Here is a 24,497-nt window from a genome sequence, read left to right as displayed (position 1 = left end):
TGTACATATACAGTCTTAAAGTGCCATTTCACAAAAGAAGGCTTGCCTAATCCTCCATGTCTAAGGTTTTAAGAGCTACAGACCACAACCGTAGCATAGCTTCACTCTGTAATTGTTGGTGTTTTCATTAAAAATAGTAGGAAGGTTTACCTACCTTTTCATTTGTTCTAAAGTGAGTCAAGACAACTGTGCAAAAGTAACAAGCTGCAAAATTGGTTGCCTTTCTGACATACGAGGTACTGGGAGTTCTCACTTGTAAAATCAGAATGGTTTTATAGTATTGCTTGAAATATTAAATCATTAAGATACTTTGTGAGCTGCATATGCCTACAAAAGCAAGCATATGAATGGACTGGTTGACTTCAAGGGCAATATACTGTATTATGTTTTAGTTTTCCTGTCTGTGACGTGAATATGAAGTTTACCAGCACCACCATTCCCCCCCCAAAATGTTGTGATTTTAATCTCAAAATATTTTAATCTTTTCTTAAGGAAGGAGTTGTGTATGAGCTTGTTGTTTATGGCAGCTGGTAGTAGACTGGCCTCTGATTCTGCTATACATTTTCAGTTGAAATTTTGGTTAAATAAAGCCTAAGTGAAGAATGTACACTTGATTTTTGTAAAACAATGTGATATATGATGAAATGGTCAGTGTTGGTTTAGCTTGTCTTTTAAAGCAGATGGACAAGTGCTCGTCAGCAGCAGCCTATGCTCACTTTACTGTTTCTGACTGACCTGTCACTCAAATGCAGTGTCTCAATTGAAATAGTATAAGCTTTTTCTGGAAACATTCAACTAATTCATTACAAAATTAATATCATAGCTATCTGGCCAGCTACAGCTGGTTTCTTTATTTAGGGAAAAGCTCTAGTGATTTCTATTAAAAAAAATTTTTTTGTTTAGAAGTCATTCTGATTTATAGATGCGCCCTAAAAATGACAATACAGAGTATGGCACTGGGGCACTATTGGGAAGAAAGTACTTAATAGTTCAAATGCCAGACTTAATAGTTCAAATATCAAGTCTTATGTTTCTCTCTTATATTTAGACTATCATGGCTACAACACAAACATACAACTATTTATTAGAATCTCTTCATGTTCTTCTGTTTTGTTTGAGTTTAGGTTTTTGTTTTTCTGGGGGGTTTTTTGCCTTTTTTTTTTTAAACTATGCTTTTTATTGACTTCAGTATTTGATAGAAATTTGGTTTTATTTTATTTTTCTCAGGTCATGCACAGATTGTCCATCTCTTATTAGAAAGAAATAAGTTTGGAACTATCCCGTCTGATAGTCAAGGTGCAACACCCCTACATTATGCAGCACAGAGCAACTTTGCTGTAAGTAGCACACACCCTAAATGTGAAGTAAAGATATTTTGCTGAAATCTTTGTAGTTTAGCAGAGCATTTGTGGTGTTTTTGAAATCATATAAATACAGTATTGTTGGCATGAGTTAATTCAGAGTTTTCCTATGTTATGTGACACAAATGTGGTTTATTTCAAAGTATTGAAAACAGATTTTGAAAAAACTAACTTTCTGTACAAAGAAAGGCCCTTTGAGCTATATGTTTGCATCAGAACACACAATAGTTTTTCAGATACTTCAGTAGAAAGCAAAATGGCACCTACTATTTCATTGTGCTTTCAGGTTTTAGGGCTCATTATGATGAAGTCTAAGCAGTTATAAGATATCTAGAGTAAGATGACCTGCAGGAGTATTTGCACAGCTGCTGCAGGACCAGTCAAACCAGTCTTTGCATTCAAGAAGGTGATTAATTTATGAATATTTGGCATTATGAATGAACTGTTGTCTCATGAAGCATGGCTAAAGAGTTGAGTGCCTTTTGTCATAATTCTACAGGAACACTGTATTTTTAAAAACTTCTGAAAATATTTTTTGAACTCAGACAACAAAGAACATTGGTTTCTCAGACAGCATAATTCTTACACTTTGGTATAATAGGTAATCTTTGTTCCAGGGCAAAAGCAAATAGAGTAGAGCCAAGTATAAAACTCAGCACTTCAATGATTGCTGGTCTTAGATGTTGCAGAAGTAGTTCTCAAGCACTGGAAATTAAGAAAACTTTCCTTAAGCTCCTTTACCTGTCATAGTTTTCATACCCTTCCCTTGCAGAAAGTAATTAGTGCCTAATTCATGTAGTAGTTATGTAGTCCCCAATGCAACATTTTCTTAGCAGGGGTGGTAATTTTGTCTTTCTTACATACCTACATGTTAACAAGGAAAATAAAAAAGGAGCATTTTGATGCCTTTGAGAACAATTCAAGTTAATTATCTGGAAGTACTATTGAAAGAGGGAACTGACCAATGTCTTTGCTTCTTTGTGAGAGTGAGTTTTGGGGGTTTGGTGGGATATTTTTGAAGGTGGTCTTACTAAGGTTATCCAGATATTTTTTAAAATTCAGACTTTTATTGAAGCATATCTTTCTGTATAGTCTTCACTTTTTTAGAGAATTTTTTGTTGGTGCTGATTTTTGGCCATTGTGGGCTGTGTACAGTTTGTGCCTAACTCACACATCTGAAATATTTGTTTTGTAAAAGCCTTTCTTTCAAGTTTGAGTTAGACTCATAGAAAAAAGGTTTTGTTTACTATCTGGTGATTATGTCCACATTGTTTTATCTTTTGGTATATTCCTGTATTGATGTATTCCTAAAAAGATTTTTCATGCTGGCTTTCTTACTCTGGGCTTGATTCAGTTGAATGAAACATCTTCATTATGTTGCTGCATTTTGATCCCATCAGCCAGCCAAACTGTGATATCATTTATGTTTTAAGGGGAAATGAAGTGCGTGGTGGCATCAGACATTCTTTTATAATCTTGTGTACTTACAATGAATGTACTGTTTCCCATCTTACATGAAGAATCTGACAGGAGAGTTTCATTCAGATCTGCAAGCCTCTTTTAGCTGCTGATGTATTCAAAAGCTCCTGCCTAGATTATGTCTGGAGCCTCTCTCTGTTGTTACCAGTCCAGTTGTTTCTGAGCACCACTATTTGCTTTTTTTTCTCCTTTACATGCATATAATTGAGTAGTTCGCACTGCTGCATTCCATATACATGGTCAAACAACTGGGTGGAGATAGATTCATGCTTGTTCTGGCAGTAGCATCTCTATACTCACGGTTTGAGAGCCATGTTGTTCTATTCAACCTGCCCAACTTTGGATAGGTGTGGTATGTTTCCCAGTTAAAATGTGATGTTTCTCAGTCCCTAACAAGAAGAAAGTTTGTTCTTTTGTGTTTCCTGTAAATATTTGCATGGCTTTCAGTTTTATTTGCTTGATATCTTGTTCTTTGCTCTGTTTGTCTGTGGCTTACTTACTATAATATGACATTTTTGGGTTTTTAAAGACTGAAGAGATTAAGCCAGCACTTAATTTTATGTGAAGAATTTGTTCCCTAAGACTAACTTATCCCCACTTACTATAGACAGGAAAAATTCTAGAAGAGAAATTACCTAATATAACCACCCAAATTTAGATGTCTTGGATATCCCACAGGAGGTCCAAAGAAACATCTCTGTTTAAATTTTTTAACTTCATGTGTGAAGGAAGATCACAGAATCTTTATTTCCAGATCACAGAATATTCTAAATGGGAAGGGGACCCACAAGGATAGTGAAACCCAACTCCTAAGTGAATGGCTCAAACAGGGATTAAACCCAAGGGTTATTAACACCATGCTCTAACCAACTGAGCTAAGGTGTTCTGTTCATATTGATTTTAGTATGCAGGACTAAATTTTTTTTTCTGAATTTTTCCAGAGGTGTTCAAAACAATGTGCTTATATCCCTGACTTATTTTTAAATATTCAAAAATAATATTTAGTATTTTTCAGAGTTTCCTGAAACCACAGAATTAAATGTTGCAGGTTTAGCTCTTGCTGTTATTTTTCAGCTTTGTTGTTTTTTATGTTGTTTCCTCCACTTTTTTTAGTAGTGTTAAAATACAAGTGATCTTCCAAAACAAAATAGAGGTAGGATTAAACTGATTGATGCTTCTATTTTCTGATTTCTTAATCATCCTGTTGTAATTTAATTTCATTTTGTTTTCGAGTTGTGGAAAATAATACTTATAGCACTGTGGGATTTTCTTCCACTTTTTCCAATTAAAAGCTGTAGAAAAAAAAGAGTCATTGAAAGAAGCATTGCTTTGCCAAAACTTAATAGAAAAATGAGACATGAGACATTTGTATTTTTTAGAGTGTGTGCCTTGGTATTGAAGAAGTGCAGCCTTTGCAGTGCTTTTCACTTTGCAGGATTTCCAGCAGTGCAGAGCACTGGGAGGGTGCTGAGTTTCTGGCCTAATGAGAGGCTGTTTGTGTCTGAGGTGCAGTGGTGGTCACTGTGAGTACACAGAGCTGTAAACACATGCTGGGTTTGTGTGGAAGGCTTAATGCTTCCATCTCTCCTTGTTCCTGGCTGGACCTTTTCACAATAAACTGATACTTCAGACCTAAATTCACAAAGCTGTAAGGATCTTAGATCCGTACCATAAGATAAAGGAGAAATTTCCTATTTCTTTAGAGGGATGAAATAGTAATAGTGAAAAAACAAATCCAAATTAATCAATGGTACTTAGACATTCAAACACCTTTGTGATAAAAAAAAAAATTTACTTCCTTATAGCCAGGAAATTCCCATCCTACCCAGAGCAGTGATAAAGCTATTTTGGGGTCACAGAGGAAAGGCTAAAATAGTGTTAAAAAAATCTAAAATAAAAATAATGAAACTTGGGGTTTTTTCCAGGTTTTTATTGGCTAGCCTACCAGTGACACTTATGAGATGTTTCCTAGCTGTTACATACACAGCCTTTTAAGGCATTAGATAGAAAAGGGAAAGTCTTCTTCCATTTATTTTTTCTAATAGTTGTGATTTTCTCTCCCTTCCTTTCCTGGGTGACTCATTAAGAATCTTGCAGCAGGTTAACAAGTGGACTTGTTTGCTGACAGCTTAACACAAACACAGCATTTGAAGAAATCATTCTGTTTTGCTTTAAGTAGAGATTTTAGTGTAACAGTAACAGTGGAAAGGCTGGACTCAGGTGTAAAGATTTCCTTAACCTTTTCTGATTAACAGTATTTCAGTAATTAGTAACCTGTTTATGTTATTAAACATTGAGAAATAAGTCTATGTTAGCACAATTTTTTTTTAACAGTCAAGATATTAGAGTTTGGTGAAGTAAAATATTTGTATATGCATTTGTATTTATAATTGGAGAGATAAAAATATGTTGGGAAAATATTTTGAAAGAACATTATTTTCAGGGGAGGTTCAGGTTGGACATTAGAAGGGATTTTTTCAAAGATGGGCTGATGAAATGTTGGAATGGGCTGCCCAGGGAGACAATGGAGTCATGGTCCCTGGGGGTGTTTAAGGAGAGACTGGATGTGGCACTCAGCACCATGGTCTGGTTGGCACAGTGGTGTTGGGTCACAAGTTGGACTTGATGATCTTAGAGGTCTTTTCCTACCTAACTGATTCTGTGATTTTTTCATCACAGTATTACAGTCATGTTTTGATAAGCCTGTCATACTTTTCCCATTGCTTTCTTCATAGAGACTACAGTGTCTTTTGCTTCCTTGTGGTGAACACATCATGTTTGACACTAAAAAGGAAAAAGAGTTAAATAAGTGCTAGTGTTAAACTCATAGTTAAGGATGCACTATGATCATTGGCAAGGAAAAAGGCATAGCAGAAAATACAGTGTTCCTGTTGAGCTATTGCTCTTTATAAACATAAAAAGGAAAAATGAAGCTTTGATTTGCTTTGTAAACAGCTACATGGGACAATAGTTTCTTGTTGTTGCAGATTCCTTTTAATGTTAATTTCAACAGTATGTCTTTTCAGGAAACAGTTGAAGTATTTTTGAAACATCCTTCTGTAAAAGACGACTCAGATCTTGAGGGAAGAACATCCTTCATGTGGGCAGCTGGCAAAGGCAGTGATGATGTCATTAGGACTATGCTGACTTTAAAATTGGATATCGATATCAATATGACAGACAAATACGCTGGCACAGGTAAGATGCTTTACAGTAAAGAGCCACTGGATCTTTCCAAGCAGTGTGATTTCCACCAAAGGAAAACAATGTTAGAAGCTATGTTAGTCTTTTTCTGCATTAGTTTCATTATGTGTGCAAGTCAGTTCTTTGCCTTCTTGTGGGAAAGAAACGAACCTTTTCTGCACAGGTTGGAACATTTCATTTGAAATGTAGCAAGAAGAAATGTACTGAAAAGAAAAAATGTGCTACAAATAAACAATAACTAACTAGTTAGTTTGTTCTGTAATCCTAGGAAAGGAAGAGCTGTTCTGTATTTTGAAGAATAAAATGTAATATAATTGCATAAAAAGCTCTTCCTGAAAACGCCTGTTTCAAAACTGTATTTGACAGTACACTTTGAAAAAATATAGAGCAATATAGAGCAAACTAACCACTGAAGCAGCTAAAGTATCATCATGAAAATAGCTTCATAGTTATTTGTATAGATAACGAAATAATGATTAGAGCTATTGCACTTCTGTTGTCCAAACAAGAGGTCAAACTTGATAACCCCCAGATTTATCATCCTGTTATCTGCCTGAAACAAAAGATAAGTAGCCAATGAAGTATTTCAGGATTCAAGCATGCAGGTAATGAAATTCAAAATTTCCTATAGCAACTATGAATTTATCTCCCTTAATGGAGAAAAAAAAAAAAATAGAAGAATTTTTGGTAGGAAAAAAAGCACCTATGTAGTGCTTTCAACAAAAACAGAGTAACAGTTCTAACAGGTGAGAGAGGCCGTGTTGAAGTGTTCATTTATTCAACAGTGTTGGAAATGCAGGAAAAGCAGTTGAGTTTATAGTATGCTGATGGCATCTGAATGAAAAAAACCAGGAGAATGTGGATATATTTGGCATAAATTTGGAGGGATTTGATGCAGGAAGATTCAGAGGTAAGATGTGTGTGGGGAGATCAGGAACTACCCAGTGGCAGATACAGCCAGGTCACGGAGTTAGAAGTTAAGTGCAAAAATATATACCTGTGTATAATAAGTGGTAGAATGATAGCTAAGCTGATAGACCACACACTCATGAATAATACAATAATGGGCATTTCTCCTGAAAAATATGTTGGTTTTTTTAACAAACAAGAATGTATATTGCAATGTTTGCTTGTATAAATTTTAATGTATTTGTTTTAGAATTTACTCAAGCATTGTCTTTTGGCTTTGCACACATGCAAACTAGCTAAGCTGCATGCTTAGATTTAGGGAACTTTAGAGAAGTATAGATTTATCCCAATAAAGAAACAAAGATATGATTTTAACAGCTTTTCTCTTTTCAGAGTGCACTTCAAATAACATACAAATAGTAAATAAATGCAATGGCAGGGTTGTGTGGTTCAGGATTTAAAACATAGTATGTATCAGTATTATTTTCATATTAAAAACTGAATTTTTAAAATTTCCTTTGATGTATGCTGGATCTTAACAAAATGCATAATACAGTTAACATAAAATTCTATTTAAACATCTAAATTCTTGTTTTTCTTACAATTTAACACACAAAACAAACCAGTCTTTCCAAGTTTTGATAGTTTGAAATTTTTGAGTTTAAGAAATAGTGCAACAAATAAAATCTCAGTCACCATGTTTGATGACTTTACAAACTACATAGTCTATTTTAGTCTTATTTTGCCTTTTATCAGTCTCACCTACATTTGCTACTCCCTGACAGTTCCCTTTCAAATACCTCACAGTACTTGTTTCAGCCCTTAAGGTGCAGCAAGGTTGCAGTTACTGTGCAAACCTCCTTACAAAGGGTTTTTTTCTTTGCAGGCAGCAATCAGTAATCACACACTGTGTTTCTGAAATTACTCAGGTGTGCATTTCATGCTTGAATAATTCAGGTGGTTGAGTTTATTATCTTTCCGCCTTAAACCTTTCATAGCCGTGATATGTAATCGCCCTTTAATCTTGATTTCGTTGTAGGGCTTTTAATCCAAGGGAATGAATGGATTTTCCATTTACTTGAAGGTGCCGCTGTGTAGAGCACGGGAATGGTCTGGAAGTGGGAGCTGTGCTGTCCGAGCTGCACCATTGTGCCAGCCAGTGCACTAGCACGGGCTTTATTACAGCCAGCTCTGAGCATAAAAGGAAGCCCACCAGTAAATCACTCCCCGATTTGTCTTTTTTCCAAAGGCTCTTAATCACTCCCAAGTTTTCGTGGGGGAAAAGCGGTGTTGCATTGGGACGGGGAGCTGTGCGCTAATAGCAAATAGCGCACATGCCTCCGTGCCTGGGATACAGTTGCTGAGCAGAGTTCAAGGTTGTGTTTTTCTGACTTTTGTGTGCACACTCGGTTCAGCTCGGCTGTAATGTTGCATTAACGCAGCCTTTTGCATTTACTTAAAAAGAGCAGGCTCTCCATTGAGCTCTGCTAGAACATCGAGACTCTGGGCATTGTGTAGGAGAATGACACCAAGGGAAAGGAATTTCCCTCCTCTCAGAGATCAGCGCTGCAGGAGCATTACAGGGGCAGCTTTATAGCTCTGCCGTCACTGCGCACAATGGAGAGGGCTCTGTCTGTCGGCTCAACAAAGGGCCCATTGTGACCAGCTGGCTGAAGAATCTCTTCAGTCACCGTGACTCCATCACAGAAAATTTGGCTTACAAGAAAATATTGAGCACAAAGTGCGGAACAAGATGCCTGCGTCAGAATGAGTGATAGGGGGGAAGAGCTGGCCAAGCTGACACAGCAGCTCTTTTTCTATTGTATTGTTACACACACCCCATGTGTCATCTGATGGAGTGGTTTACTGCCTTGGGTTTCATAAGGGATTCAGGACAAAAACCAGAACCTAGAGTTTACTGTGGGGTCAGACCATGAAAACCAGGCCCATCCAAATGTGTGAAGCGGCAGGGATCTCGTTCTTGTCCAGTTCCTACTGATAGCCACCCACTCGCATGGCTGCTGCACAGGCACTCATTTTTCACGGGCGTGATGAGCACTGCTGTGCTTTTAGGCTGCTGCACTTAAACATCAGTGTTCTCTCAAAGGAATGATTTCAATTTTCACTTCTCAGAGGGGCTCTGGCTCTGACCCCAGTGCTTTGTCTGTATCGCAGTGTTACTATCACTTATTTTGTGGCTGTTGTAAGAGAGCACACATAGCTGGATTTGGGTCAATGACAACATGAACAACCTGAGCATTTTAGTAGTGCCTGTGTAACAGGTTGTGCTGGGTTGCTGTCTCATAAGCTGGTACTGGTAGTAAACAGTAGCTGGCAAATACAAAGATACTGTTTTTATATTCTGGCTTTGGTTCAAGAAACTGCTCCTTCTAATGCTGGCCTCTGCAGTGTGCATTTCTGTATAATGCCTCTGCTGGTTTTGCATTAAACAAATATGGGCATGTAGGTAGTATTTACAGCCCCACATTTTGCTTGCGTGAGCAGATTCAATTCTCACCAAATATTAATATTTCTGAAAATTTATGGGGAAATATGAACTCACTTTATGAAATACACACTCACAAACTGCATTGCTTTGTGTTTTTATTCTAAATTATTTTGATTTTTTTACCTGTAAAATATTCTACATCTAAGGCAGTATGAGAAAGTAGATTGTCTGATTTGATTGCTGACTAGAAAATAATCCAAAGCATTTTGAAATCAAACTGCAAGTGAAATCACAAATACATGTGTCCTCCATTGGTTTGGAATCTCACTGCTGTGTGCAGTTCTCCTTTCCTTTAAGAAGAGCTGTGAACTGAGGTCATCCTCAGCTCTGGATGACAGTGCCTGCAGGATGCTGTGTTAGGCAATAGCAACTCCTGTTACAGGTCACCACATTTTCACCTGAGTTCTGAAGTATCTAAAGTAGCAGAATCTAGTCTTCCTGTAATCTTTCTTTTTCCTGAAGAAAACAGGGAGCTGGAGATGCTGTGCAAGATATGGTGGTCTTGCTACATAGTTTCATGTAAAATTTTCTCCAAGTAATTCTGAAACAAACAAGAGGAGCAGGAAGGAGCAGGAACAGCTGGGTAGTTATCTGGAGTTAGCTTTAATTGAGACAACTTCGCTTATTTGAAAGTAAAGAAAAAATTCATTTTCAGGAAAGCATGAAGAAATAATGAAAGCTTTCTTTCACTGGTGATGGGCAATCTCAGAAATGACACAAAACAGAGGCAGAGGGAAATCATGTTATGTTCTCTTAATCAGAAGCTGCTATTCTTCCACAAATCCTCAGTGTAAGCCTATCTTGGTGGTGTTAAACATAAAGTTTCTATTTGTGCAAGTTAGAAAAGTTTCAGGGCTAGCAGTTTTTCTGCTTGTTGCTTGTACGGCAAGAAAATGTTATATCATCACTTGTTATGATTCTTCAGTTTCTTGTGGTTGAAAAGCACCTTTTGCACCAAAATGACTGAAATTAGTTTTTATTCTGTGAACCTCTAAAGCTCATTGTATGGTGGTTTCTTTCTCCTACTACTTTGTTCTTCCAGCATTACACGCTGCTGCCCTTTCTGGCCACGTCAGCACAGTGAAGCTGCTGCTGGAGCATAAAGCCCAGGTAGATGCTCTGGATGTCATGAAACACACCCCACTTTTCCGAGCCTGCGAGATGGGACACAAGGAAGTGATTCAAACACTCATCAAAGGTCAGCTCTTAGGACTTTACAGACCTGTTCAGAGTTCTGGTGCTGCTTCCTGTGGGACTGGGAAATAAACAGCTGAGCAAGAGGTGGGGTAGGAAATTGCTTCCCCAAAGCAGGTTTTGTCTGTAAGTTCCCCTTGTGAAATAGCTCCAGTGGATCTAAAAGATTATCAGTGTTGTGCAAAACGGCTAGAAGTGTTAAATACAAAACTTTCAAAATAGAGATTGTTCTTTTCCCAGCTCGTTTCTGCTTAAGCCTTTGCAAGTACATTTTAGACTTTCAAACCAATTCTTCCCCCAGCACATCTTTTCTTTCTTTTGATTTTTGTCCCACCCCACCCCACCCCACCCCCAGTAAATCAGACCAAATGAAGCTTTCTTCACTTTTGTGAAAAACCCTTTTTAGGGTTCTTTGAAGACTTTTTAAGTGAGTTGTTATTTTTTGATTTAGATAGCTATCAAAATTAATACATCAATAATATTTTCCTCTGGCTGGTTTTTATAAGCAGTATTTTGTTTGTCAACAGAAACAGTATTTAACAAAGTACACCACTGCAACAGTACATGATATTAGATAATTGTAAAATATCTGTTGAAGGGTAAGAAGTACAGTGAAAGAACAGTGGCATCTTAGATGCAAAATTCTGCCATTTTAGCTTCCCAGAAACATCTGCCTCTTACTTCAGACATTATCCCACTTCTGGATGGATGAATTTTGCTAAACTTGCTAAAATTTTGCAAGTTTTCAATCAACCAGCCTTTCTTACTGAAAAGTATTCTTCCCTCCATGGTCTGCTGGGGATATTTTAACTTCCTGTTAAGCTCTTCCTGCCACTCCCCCTGCCGTTTAGCTTTTGTAGATGCAAGAAGCTTGGCTATCAGAACCTGAGTTATTTTTAATTAAATATTTTATGATATAAAGAGTCATTGTTGCTGGTTGGTTCAAGTTCCTATATCTGTGGAGATTTACTTTCGTACAGCATTTTTACATCTTGTGAGAACATATACAGGAATTAATTATCTGCGTAAAAGAGTCTTAGCATGCTTGAATTTATAGAAAGCTTATTTTAAAAGTCATTCTTACATTGTGAATATTTTATCATGTTTGCTTTAGGGATTTAAAACCGGATTTAATGTGAAGTCTAACTTTTAGAAATTATTTTGTTGTTAAGAAAGAAAGCTTTAACTGAAAAGTCATAGACCTTAAACAAATAAAATAAGTTTCTCATGGGCATCTTAGAGGATAGTCAGAAGATTGTAAAAAAGTTAGATGTCTAACCCTCTTTGAAACTATTTCGTTCCAAATCAATTTTGATTTAAGTTTTAGGATTTGAGTAACAAAATTGAAGTTGGTTTCAGAAAAGCTTCTCTGAATTGTCAACTTACCAAATAACTTCTAACTGGAAATTAAATTTCTCCTTTCTTAGCATTCAACAGTATTTTCTTTTTGTGCTCAAAAATGTATTTGTTGTTACAGGAGGAGCAAGAGTAGATTTGGTTGACCAAGACGGCCATTCACCCCTTCACTGGGCAGCCCTGGGAGGAAATGCTGATGTGTGCCAAATCCTGATAGAAAATAAAATCAACCCTAATGTGCAGGATTATGCAGGTAGAACACCTCTGCAGTGTGCTGCTTATGGAGGTTACATTAACTGCATGGTAGTGTTGCTGGAAAACAATGCAGATCCAAATATTCAGGATAAAGAGGTATGTTGTTCTTATTCACTGAGGTGTATAATAACTTTAGAATAACAATAAATCAAAACATTTTCCTTTTCTTGAAGGTCATTCTCTTTTCCAGGACATAGAAGCATCTTTGCTGATGTTTATCACAAAAGGCAGTGCATTCTGACATAATTTTCCTTATGCCTTCATTTGTGAAACTTCGAAAGAAAAGTAGTATTTTAATATGCAGCATGAATTGAAGATTTGTGTTTTTCCATATCACTTTTGATTTTTTCTTATCCAAGTGTGATCATATGAGGAGTCATATTAATAATCTGATTTCCTAATTTCTTTCATTCATTATTAACAGCTGACATGGGAATATTAATTTAGTCTGTAATGTTTTTCTCCAGTATAGAGAGCGAGCAAGTAAGAAAGTAAGATACTGCAAGTGAGATTGCACAGTAACTGCTTCAATTACTTGTCCACATAAATACCCACATATGTAACACTCTTCCAGGTGGAAAAAAACCCCCACTGATTGGTTTATATGTTCTTTTGTGCCATTATTCAAACAGTAATTGAAATTAGGAGCCAGAATAATTGTGTAACCTGTAGCAGAGTTCTTTGTTATATGACATAATTTCTCAGAAGTCATTAGAACCTCATCCATCAAAATAGCTTCACCCAGTTTGTTGAAATTTTCTGTGTCTATTTATTGTAGGGCATTGATAATTCCAGGTATTGGAAAAGTGGTTTTCATTATGAATTCCCCAGAGCATGCTGTACCCCTTCTGCAAAGAAAGCAACTCTAAGGCTAGTCTCCTAATGCTGCTTTTCAGCTGCTGTAGGTGAAAAAGCACTAGTGTTGAAATTTTGTTTAAAAAAAAATTCATTTTTAAGTGCTGTATTCTTCTTACTTTAACAAGGAAGTTTATTTAGAACTAGTTTGTTCTTCATGTCCAGAAGAGCATTGAATTACACTATGATTTATGACTTTTATTGTGGCGTGGCAGAGTTTGGGGGTAATGCTTGTTTTTGTTCTGTCCTATTGTTTCCAGGGAAGAACTGCCTTGCACTGGCTCTGTAACAATGGCTACCTTGATGCTATAAAGTTGCTGCTCGGCTTTGATGCTTTCCCCAATCACATGGAGAACAGCGAGGAGAGGTATTGCTCATCTGAATGCGTTATTTTGTAATTGAGCCGAAGTGCTACCTTCCATTTAGATGTTAAATGTTCAGATACTGCAGGAGAATTGTAATCCTGTATCTAAAAGGAGTGCTGTGATCATGGGCTTCAGCATAAGCAGCTTTTCTAATGTGAAATTTCTCTTCTTTAGCTAAGACGTTGCAACTTCAACTGTTTATACTTCTGAAGCATGAACTTCTGGAAGTATTTACTCACTCTAGTTTTGTTTGAAATATTAAAGATCTTTTTCATTTATATGGGGTTGATAGTAGATATGGACAAAGGATGAAAAGGCAATTCTGCTGCTGTTGGAATAGGCTGGAATTTTCTATTTTATATGAATACAGCAAAAAGAAAGAAAATGGGATAAATGCAATGTTATGTTTTAAAATGGTGATTACAAAGTACCTGGTGGTTATCTGTATTCTAAAGACCCAGTTTTAAAGAAAAGTCTCCTATAATCATAAAAAGACAGCACATTTGCATCTCTTTTCTTTGTCTTTCATTGACATATAAATAATAGTTTTTTAAAAGTGATTTGGGTTGTGGAGTTCGAATTAGTCACCTGACCATAAGGATAATTACTATTAGCAGAAATTTATAATGCCTTTTTTTCCAGAGTAGGTGACCTCCTCATAATTATGAGATTATGAACAGCATGCCATAGAAATTTGAATATTTCAACATTTTAAATAACCTAAGGAGTTTGCATCCCCATATTTCAGTGCTGAATTTGATATTTCCGTACTTAACCCCAGTTTTTAATTGCTTTCTTCCCTCATCATTTCTCTTTTGTTCTCTGCTCTAAACCACTCAGATCGCTTTTCCTTTTCTGTTCTTACTTTTTCTTGAGAAACACAAAGGAAAGTGTAACTAGTTCCTAATTAAATAGTGTCAAGGCTCTCTTTAGTTAGTAATTTTTGATAGAAAATTGAATAAACAGCTTCAATTAAAGTATTTTTAATAAATAAGATTAAAAGCCACTACCTTGCCAGAAACGAGACTGCTTTTATCCCTCCTTTGTAGAAATGTACTAATGATGCTCAAAGGTCAAGAAAATACATTAGCTCTGGTTTACCACAATCATTCAGACCAAATATATTTTTGTTTCCTTTCTGGCACTAATATATGTGCTGATGAATAAATCTAGATTACGCAAAATATAGCTAGCAGTATTCCAAATGTCTGCTGATAAGAACTAGTGCATGTGCAGAACAAAAGGGATCCCCAGTATTTCTAAATGGATCAGTCTTTAAATATAATTCTCCTAATATATATATATTTTTATATATATAGTATGTAAAAATTGTGCAATTGCATCTCAATTAATGTCTACAAATCTCATTTTATTTTTAAGGGATTGGAAGTTTGGAAAGTGGAAAATCAAACTGGGTGTTGTAAGAGAGAGTAAAAACCACCTCATGGAGATGGTTTATCTGTAATTGGATTAAATTGGTTTTTAATCAGTAAGAATTTCATTACATAGTGATTTTTTCAAATTTTCCTATAGGAAAAGGCTTCCCTCCTTCCTGAGAGTGTAACATGAGATGCCATTTAAACATAGTGGTTAAAACTAAAAGATTAGTGAAAAGATAGAGCTGAGATTTCATCTAGGATTTTAAGCTGCCCACTTGCTTGCCAAATATGTGATTAAGTGCTAGTCTGGAGGGTGTTTGGTTTATTGTTCTTTGCAAATTTATTTTGTAATCCAACTTAATGTCCTGAGTGCATCAAGCTGCTGCTTGACCAACTTCATGTTAAATTACCTATAACAGCTGATGTCTTCATGTGTTTCCCTGTGAAGGCAGCTTGATTTAAAAGCTATCTGCATTAGAGAGAACCAAGGGAAAAGAAAATTTACATCAAGCTTTGAACTGACACAACAGAGGAGTGTATGTAAGTGTCCAAGTATGTAAAAACCCCTCTTCAGATTTGATTTAAGTGATTTTTTTTTTTACTTTCAAAGGTAGCTCTGATGGAGTTAGAGAAATCACAGTTAAAAATATGGTTCTTCATGAGTGGGATCTGAAATAGAATACATTATCTTGATAGATACACAATATAGGATAAAGTTTACTTCAGTATCTTTTGTACCTTTGCAATATTCAAAATTAGGTATACTTAAAAAATGTGTTTTTCTGAAATTGTGTTCTTTCTGAAGTTGCCATTTCTGGGTTATCAAAATCTGTATCTCTTTAAATGCTATCAGCAACACACCTTGACATCCAAATTTTCATGTTATGTCATTGTCTTTATTCCTGCAGACACTTCAGTTCAGATACTGTTTATCCTTCCATCAAAGCATTGCTGTGTGGCAGCTCCAATTGTGCTTTCTGTCTGTTGTTCTTTGCTTACCAGCACTGCGTCCCAGCAAGTTACCATCAAGAAGAGCCCTAATTTTCACAATCACATGCATTGACACTTGTTATTGAATGGTCTTATGTTGTATGGTCTTGATTATGGTTTGTGACTGATAGTTTTCAGTCACTAAATGTCTTTGCCTAAAGTTTCAGTGTTGGTGAGGAAGATATGTAAATTTTGCTCCTGTGTCAACAGTGGGAAATTTGGGAATTATTTTGAAGAAGGCTTAGGCATCTTTGATGCCATTAAAACCCAGAGCAATTTAATATTTTGAACACTTGTGTCCATTTGAAAACAGACTTAAGTCTTCCTAGTACCTTAAAAAAAAGTTTATATCCTTTGATACTGATCTAATCCTGCTGCTTGGTCAGTCACAGTGTCCTCAGTTGATGTTACAGAAGCTAAACCAGATTTGACAGTAGATCTCTAGAACTCAAATTCATATGGAAATAAGACAAAAATATTGTAGCTTACTTTTTCTTTATATTTCTATATGAAAACCTCAACAACACCTTTTAAAGACTGCTTGCCTAAAGCAATTAATGCTGTGGATGGGGCTTTGGGAGATTTTGTCCAAACACTTCATGTAGTCTGGTCTCGCCCCACTCCTTCCATATCAGGAGGCTAAAATAAGCTTTAAACATAACCTCAGTGTTTTGAATGAATAAGATAGGAAAATAGTACTAAGAAAATAGTAAGGCAGCCTGCTGAAAATGGTGTTTTATCTGTTTTTCATACTAGAAGTTGCCTTACTAAATGAGGGTGAAGTAAGTGCACATTGTAATTAGGATTCTAGATCAATAATAGTTGTTGTGGTTTTGTTTTGGTCTTGGTTTTTTTTTTAGATATACTCCACTTGATTATGCCTTGCTTGGTGAACACCATGAAGTGATCCAGTTCATGTTAGAACATGGGGCTCTGTCTATAGCTGCCATTCAGGATATTGCTGCTTTCAAAATTCAGGCTGTCTACAAAGGATACAAAGTTAGAAAGGCTTTTCAAGAGAGGAAGAATCTTCTCATGAAACATGAACAGCTGAGAAAAGATGCTGCTGCCAAGTAAGTCTGAGAATTGAAATCTACTCCAGCAAATAGACATTAGTTGTAGGTTTTTATTTGCCAGTGTATGATTTTATCTGTTTTACATATTTTTTTGTTCCTCTTAGTTAAATTCGTGAAACTGAAGGAAGCATATAACTTCCATATAACTATAAACAGATGGAAATCATTTTCCATGTAATCAAAGTTTAAATAACAAACTTCATATAATATAGAAGAACAAGGCAAAATACCAAAAGGTGAGAAAATAGCATATTAGCATCCATGACTCTTTGCCTGATATTCTGTATGATGATTAAAAGTCTTGGAAAACATTTATCACTTTGAGGAAGTGGAAGTAATTATTGGCCTATCAAGTTCTGATATCAGTTTTGAACACAAATTAATCAGTAGCTGAGGGAAAAAACAAAAAAACAAACCAGGGAAAGCCTGGTTTAGTAAGGCTTAACTTAATGCTTCCCTAGCAACCTGAACTCCTGGATTCTATTTGCAAGTTCGGTTTTGGCAGTATCATTCTCTGCACTTACATTTTCTGGTCTTGAATTAGAGTTCCTGTGAATTGGTTATATTGGATTGCAGATAACTAGCACAGGCAATTCAAATAATTATCAGCAAGATGTGTAGGTTCTGGCTGAGTTTCAACCCAATTTAAATGTGGTAATGGTAGCAAAGTGGCGAAATTCTAAAATACATATATGTATTTTACATGGGTCAGCAAAATACTTTGCTTGCTTGGGGTTTGCCCTAAAGATTCTTAGTTGAAATTAGCACCTGGTTTCTCTCGAAGAAACCTGATTCTGAAGTGAAAAAGCATAACAGTCTGAAAAGATTTCTGCATGATTTGGTAATATTATTTTGCTAAAGAGAGATGATAGGAAAAAACACACAACATAATTATTGCACCTAGAGGTGTTTTTGTTGCATCTGTATATCACAGACAAATTCAGCTGCACTCCATGCCATATCACATCTGGGAGTTTGATGTTCTGCAATATTGGCCAGTCAGACCTTCATCTAGTTTGATTACTACTACTATATGAGATAACAATTGTTAGTCCCCAGGAAGAACCAAAGCTAGAAATATCAGATAACTCATCTTTTTCTGACATCTTTGCATCCTGAAGCTGTAATCTGTAGCTCTCCTAGTGTTTGCCTTTTCTGCTGAAGTCACTATGAGTCAAAACCATGTATGTAGAAGCTGCCTTTGAAAATATCCTGAATATCTTAAGTATTTCTTTTTAATGTGGAGGGCTCTGCTTATTGCTGTGTGGTCACAACTAGCTTTACCAAATGAGATAGTTTTATCCTTTGTGATGACAGTCATTTTTAGAAGAATCTCTGATCCACCATCTAGAAGATTAAATGGAAAAGAATTTCCACATGGAAATTTGGGGATATTTTTATAATAGTTTTCCTTTGTGAGTTTCTGATGTAGTTTCTGAAACTTACTTAGCTGTTGTTGATTTGTTTGAAAACAATAGAAACAAAGTCTGTGTACCAAATACCGTAAAAAGAGAATTACAGTACAATTGGAGTGTACAAGCAAATCAGGTTGTCACATAACAAATTTTATTTAATTGCAATTTTATGATCTGTAATAAACTGAAGGGGACATTATATTGTCATCATTCTGCGTACCCATCTGTGCATTCCACAGCTAAAATTGGCTAGGGTGTTGCTGCATACAAAAAACTATTATCCCTACTGATGCTTAAAAATCTGGTCTCCAGATAAAAGCAGACATTATGTGGGGATCCAGAATGATGGTGAACTCCTAGATTGAACACCTTCCCCCCCGACTATTTCAATGTGCATATTTAAAACTTGCTTTGTAATATGTTATTTTAGAGAGTCTCACTAAGATAAATCACTCCTATGAGTCTGCATGGGTTTAGTTAGTCTGTTCTTTTCCTATTTTTTTTTTCTTTTTAACCCTAACAAAAGGTCAGCCAGCATCTCATACCTGGGTTATTTCCTGGTAAAGTTACATTCATTGTATTTAAAACACATGAAATATTTCTATACAAACATCTTCTGCCATGTTCTCTCCTATATCAAAGAAATTGTAATTTATAAAAGGAAGGTTGATGAAGACCAAAACAACATGCACATTATTATGTCACTGAGCAAAGAGACACACCAGGAGATCAATTTGGGCAAGCTGGGAAGCCTCAAATGTGAAAATGCAGTTTACAGGAGGCAGAAGCTGGGACAGGCTGCAAAGGCAGAGTGTAAAATCATGGTGTGGGCATGCAGAGATGGTGTCAGAAACACCAAATCTCAAATGGAATTGAGACTTTAAAGGGATGTTACAGCTAACAAGGTGAGTTTTTGCTTCTAATTAATAAAAGTAGTAATGCATTAGTAAAAGGCTGAGCAAGGAATATGTGGGCTGTTGCTGAACAGTGCATTTATTGGCAACAGACACAGGTGTGGCAGAAATACTCAATGCCTTCTCTTCCTCAGTCTTTCAGAAGAAGGTCTCCCAGGGCTCTTTGCTAAGAGAATTGCTTCAAGAAGAGCAGAACAGCCAGCTGTGAATGGGGATTAAGTCAGGAATGGCTTGAGAGAGCTCAGCACATACGAGTCCATGGGACCAGATTGGCTGCATCCAAGGGTACAGGAGGAACTAACTGATGCCCTCAAAAGGCTACTTTCCAACATCTTTGAAAGGTCACAGAGACCAGGGAAGATCCCCTGTGATTGGAGGAAATAAAATGTTGCACCCAGATTGAAAAAGGGACAGAAAAATAATCTGGGGAACTTCAGTCTTGTTGGTGTCTCTGGGAAATTTATAACAGGCAAAAGCTGAAACAAGATTTTGTCTGGAAATACAGAGAAATTCTTTCACCCTTCAGACAGTTGAGCAGTAGAACAGCCCAAAGAGGTTGTATGGTCTCTGTCTGTAAAGGTTTTCAAGAAATAATTTGATAAAAACCTGACCCACCCAATCTGACCCTGTTTTGAGCAGCATGTTAGCCTTGATGACTTCCTGAGATCCCTTCCAGACTTCAAAAAACTCTTTTACAAAGAGGATTTTGGTTTACTTATTGCAAAACTAGGTATTTAAGAAAATAACATTTAAGGGTTTAAAACATATTCAGAGAAAACTAATGTCCAATATATTGGATTTTGAAAGGTCTGCAGAACTCATTTCTCATTTGTTCACCTTCCCTTTCAATTTCTCAAAATGAGTTCCTGAATCCATACTTCCATTTTTCATTCTGGCCAGCTGGGGGAAACTGACTGAGAATGTGGATGTGAGAGGGAAATGGATGAAAGTGAGTAAGTAGCTCATGATATTTAGGAAGAGAAGAACAGCAAGAAAATAAGCAGCTCAATTAAACAGCCTTCAGTAGATTTAGAAAAATGTTCTCACGCCAAGAGAGTACAAGTAGATTACAAGGTTTTTCAAAAAAATTGGTGGTAAGCCCTACATGCTGAGAAAAGATAGGGGAGGGTGGCAATAGCGAAAATAATGAGCTCTTCAGCAACCTGAAAAGGGAAAGCACATATTGGAAATTTGATGTAATTACTAAAATTGACAGTAATAAGAACATGCAATGATAAAGCTAAACAAGCTGAGGTTCTAAATAAGAACTGGCAAAGGATGTGAGGTAGGTATCACAATAAACCATTGTAAACATACTCATTGCAAAAGGAAGAGTAAAGAAACAGTTGGTCCATGAGAGATGCTAAGTAGACTGAACTGTTTTGTGGTTTTTTTTTACTTCAGAAGAAATTACATCAAACCAACTCAATTTTCTTTTGTGTCTGAATAACAAATTTTGTGTCCATGGAGAAACAGTAGCTGTCATTCAGACTTGCTTAAAGTCTTCATACTTTCTCATGGGAAATTTCTCATTTCTCACCTTTAAACTGGAAGTATATATTGATGAGAATTTCACATAAATCCATAATGAATCTTTATTTTCATTTAAAAAGTAAAGTTAAATTTGAAAATAGCACCGAGATGTAGAAGACTGTAAGCACATTGAAGACTAAATTAGAAATCAGAATGGTGGTAAAATACATAGGAGAAATGACTAAGGTAAAAATAGGTAGTTAGGTAAGAACTAATGGGCTACTCTACGCATTTGGGAAGTCAACATAGGAATACTAGACAGAAATTATGTTTTGTCTTAACATTTTTATTAAGGATTGTCAGTTTAAAAGATTGTTGTAGATCAGAAGCTGTACTCATCATGAGTCAGTGGTGTCATTATTTTTAAAATAATCATCATGCTAGATTGTGTAACAGGAGATGCTGTTTATACAACATGAAATATAATTCCTCTTAGTCTAGAAGCTCTACCAGTAGTAGGATCATACCTGGAGATCTATTTTCCGTTGTGATTTTTTAAGTAAAAGTTTGGATTTATTTTTTTTAAAGGATAATTTTAAAAATGCTCTCCTTTAAAATATTGATCAGTGAGTAGATTAAAAGGTTAAATGTTCTTAACAGAATAGAAAAGAAGAGAAAAAGAATAGAATAGAATAGAAATGTTCTTAACAGAATAAAAAATTCTTAACAGAATTCATGTTAGCAGAATCAAAAATTCAAGGCATCTCTATCTTTACAAATGTGTGTAAAGCTGAAACTGTTCCTTTCCATCTGCTAAAGGCTCAGTTTTCATTCTTTCTCTTTTGCAACAAAATACAAACTTATGACCATTCAGGACAAAATTGTTGGACTGGGAAATGTTGGACTGCCAGCTCTGCTACCACTGTCGAGCTGTAGCTGTGTAACTTGGGATCCTGTTGAGTCGCCAGAACCTCCTGAGAATAACTGAGACCCTTGAAGTTAGAAACTTGTCTACTTCCTTTACTTGTTCATGAAACCTAGCCTCTCAAATTAGACAACGGTAAAAGTTAGAAATTTTAATTTCAAAGCTATCTTTCATTGTAATACAAACTGAATTTCTGATTAAATAAAGCAAAACACAAGGGGAGGTTCTGTCGTGTTCAGGAGTCTGTTATTCAGCTAAGTTGTACTGTGACAATTGTGATGATTGCTTTATGAATAGGGAGCTTTGAAATCCCTTCCCTTTATTTTTTGTTTTGAGTTTAATCTGAAAAATTAGCACATAAATAAAACCTTTAAAAAAAAAAAACCCCTTTTTACTTCTCAGTTTCTGGTCCTGTGTCATTTCAATAACTTTGCAATTGTGTGTTGCTGAAGTTATTGCTTTGAGTTGATCTGCTCATCACAGGAGTGCAGGTCACTCTGGCTTGGTTTTGTGTCACACAACCCATCTCACTCTTCCTTTTCTAATACCCTGAATAGAGGATATTGATAATAGGCTGGTTACTCTTGTGAAGAATAGAAAATTACTGTTCTGTGAATAGCAAGATCTGATTTATCAGCTCAAATGGCACAGTAATGGCAGTGAGATCCATACTGTACACAATTCCAACATCCCCACATAGTCCGGTTGTGGAATGCCAATATTAATTGGAAATAGCCCCTTTTTTCCTTGCCAGAGGGAATACTGAATCCCAGCCTGCTAGGAGTGTATTTTTTTAGATCAATTAGCAGCTTTTCAGGTGCAAAGTTCAATCAGCTTCTTCTGCAGAGCATAGTTGATAAGATAGCACTGACAGATAAAGTTAGGGCTTCTCGCTGGCAGCTCGCGCTGCGGTGACACGCGCTGGCAGTGACACCACTCACAGGAACTGGGGCTGGCGTGCTGCATAACTCACCTGTCACACGCCGTGCTGGGAGGTGATGTGGCTACAGTCTGCAGACAGTGTTGGAGCACTGGAAGCAAGTTAAAATACCAGGCAGCTACATGATATGGCATTTACCGCCTGTCTGTTCCAACAGGAGAAGTGTCACTTCATCCAACAATCAGGGCTTAATTTATAAAAACAAATTCAGTGGGAGGTAGGTATGTAATGGTTGCTGTGTGCTATTGGGTTTATTCTGCTTGCTAGCAAGAAGAATTTAAAAGATAAAGCACAATGATAACCAACTGTATTTCAAAATAGGCTGCAAAATTTTATTCAACGGATGCACCTTTCCTAGGTTTGTCCAAAATTCTCTTTCATGGCTACACTATTAAGAGATGCATGACGTATTTAATTTATGAAATCTAAATGTCTTCATTGCAATGGCATTCTATGGGCACACAAGTTTTTAATTCAAATCTCATGTTTTCAGTATTTGTCACTTATATGACGTATAATGTTTATGTAAAATTTATTATCTACCAATGATAAATATATAGCAGCAAGTTACTACCAATAGCTAGGTCAAAGTTGGTTTATAATTGGTCTGTACCATGATGCATTTAAGTATGAAAAAAATAATTTTCAAAGATACTGTGTCTTTTGTTAAAGTTTTTGGCTTTTCAAATACAGTGCATTGCATTAATACTTACATGAAAACATTGCTCATTACTAATGAAAAGCATAGTTATTAGTGCCATGATTCTTTTTAAAATCCTACTTTTCATTTTTGTAAATTTATACAACCTCCTAAATGTAGTTGTTTTCAATAAGTGAGTATTTAAGATGAGTTAAAACAACTACAAACTGGATGGGCAGCTGGCTGACAAAGACTTAACCTTCATTAGGCTGTAGCTGCAAGTCAGTTGTTGTTTTGGATCAAGCTAAGACATTTCAGTGCAATGTGTGTCCTTTTCTCACTAAAAAGATGTCAAGTGATCAAGGTTTGTTGTGGCAGTGTCAGATTTTTAGAGAGGAGCGTGTTCAAGTTAGATACATGCTCCCAAGATTTTATCTTTGAAATTCTTATGGTATGGACTATAATTGCAGGAAACGTGAAGAGGAAAGTAAGAGGAAAGAAGCCAAGCTGCAGAAGGGGGTGCAGAATGTGGAACAAAATAAGTTTCGGGTACAAGTACAACAGAGTCCTGCAAATCGAGAGAAGGTCACCAGTGTCCCTCAGTTACCCAACAAAGCAGCTGACACACAGAGCAAGAGGCTTCTGTCCCTCAGTGCTTCACAGAACCAACCAGGGAGAAACAGCAGAGGTTCTCCTAAAGCTGGTCACGACAAAGGAACCCCAAAGGAGAGTTGCCTGTCAGCAGAGCCTCAGAGTGAAGGTCATAAGATCAGGCAAGGTTTGTGATCTTTTTTAATTGTACTGATTATCCACTTCGTCCACTTCTTGAGGGTATTTTATATATAGGACCTTTTTTGTCTTTCTGTCATTTCATATTCTTTCATCACTTGAGCAATTTATGCAGCAGGGTAGAGTTAGATAGATTCTTTTACTCTGTTTGAAGTAGTGGAAAACACCAGTATAGTGTCTTATGGTGTCTGTAAAAATAGCTAGAATATGTGAAAACAGGTTGTTGACAACTGTTCTATTAGTTGCACTCTTTGGAGAAAATAAGATTAAAGATATTTGACGTACCTGTGATACACTTGAAGAATGTTAATGGAGAAATGGTAACTCTTGCTTTTGAACAAGGTTTATCCTCTAGCTCAATCCAAACAGTGTTTGAAAGAATGCTATGCCATTTTTAGGTATGCATTCTCTTTTTCTTATTGAAATGATGCCAGGAAAGTTGATGCAACAAGGATCAAATCATGATGTT

The 24,497-nt window shown here is 36.3% G+C and overlaps 1 protein-coding gene across 6 annotated transcripts in view; it reads left to right on the top strand.

The window, feature by feature from the left end:
- INVS (inversin) overlaps nucleotides 1-24,497 on the top strand; it is an 81,502-nt gene that overhangs the window by 47,062 nt on the left and 9,943 nt on the right. For all 6 annotated transcript variants that reach the window (XM_085052360.1, XM_085052361.1, XM_085052362.1 and 3 more), the window contains 7 exons: nucleotides 1,228-1,337; nucleotides 5,867-6,038; nucleotides 10,505-10,660; nucleotides 12,134-12,363; nucleotides 13,383-13,489; nucleotides 16,717-16,929; nucleotides 23,710-24,017. In XM_085052360.1, coding sequence (XP_084908486.1) covers nucleotides 1,228-1,337; nucleotides 5,867-6,038; nucleotides 10,505-10,660; nucleotides 12,134-12,363; nucleotides 13,383-13,489; nucleotides 16,717-16,929; nucleotides 23,710-24,017 — 1,296 coding nt within the window. The remainder of the gene's footprint in view (nucleotides 1-1,227; nucleotides 1,338-5,866; nucleotides 6,039-10,504; nucleotides 10,661-12,133; nucleotides 12,364-13,382; nucleotides 13,490-16,716; nucleotides 16,930-23,709; nucleotides 24,018-24,497) is intronic.

The sequence above is a fragment of the Lichenostomus cassidix genome, chromosome 2 (genome assembly GCF_008360975.1).
Source record: "Lichenostomus cassidix isolate B80296 chromosome 2, HeHo_3.0, whole genome shotgun sequence".
Lineage (NCBI taxonomy): Eukaryota > Metazoa > Chordata > Aves > Passeriformes > Meliphagidae > Lichenostomus > Lichenostomus cassidix.
Note: the sequence above shows the minus strand (reverse complement) of the source record. Positions and strands in the feature narration are given on the sequence as shown.